Below are 384 nucleotides of genomic sequence, written 5' to 3' on the forward strand. Positions count from 1 at the left end.
TTAAATCATACCCCCATCATTGCCACCATGGGCCTCAAACCCCAGAACTTCAAAGTAACGCTGCTCAGAATCGCGAAGCCTTGCGGCGACCTGAACCAGCATGTCCTCAATTGTGTGGAAGATACGGAACATGTCCTCATGGAATTGCAGTAGAGCTTGTTTGGATTCCTTCTGCCACTGGAGTTCGGCTCTCAGGTAGCTGGCATCATATACGAGATCCTCTAGCTGTTGACGAATGTCTGTAGATGCTCTCTTCGATCGTTGCAATCGAGAAGGGAGTCTTTCGATGCTGGACGAGGTGCCACCATGACGGAGTATTTCATGGTCCACCGGGGTGATCTCTTCAGTAATAGGATCAAGGGAACGCCGGGGAAATTGGTGCAT

At 50.3% G+C, this 384-nt stretch overlaps 1 protein-coding gene across 1 annotated transcript; it reads right to left on the reverse strand.

Moving 5' to 3' along the window:
• On the reverse strand, positions 1-384 carry BDV38DRAFT_274047 (uncharacterized protein; the record flags this gene model as incomplete). The annotated part of the gene is made up of 1 exon (XM_032057779.1): positions 1-384. One exon carries the CDS (start codon positions 382-384, stop codon positions 1-3), a length of 384 nt encoding a protein of 127 aa, XP_031909922.1.

The sequence above is a fragment of the Aspergillus pseudotamarii genome (assembly GCF_009193445.1).
Source record: "Aspergillus pseudotamarii strain CBS 117625 unplaced genomic scaffold BDV38scaffold_61, whole genome shotgun sequence".
In the NCBI taxonomy this organism is placed as follows: Eukaryota; Fungi; Ascomycota; class Eurotiomycetes; order Eurotiales; family Aspergillaceae; genus Aspergillus; species Aspergillus pseudotamarii.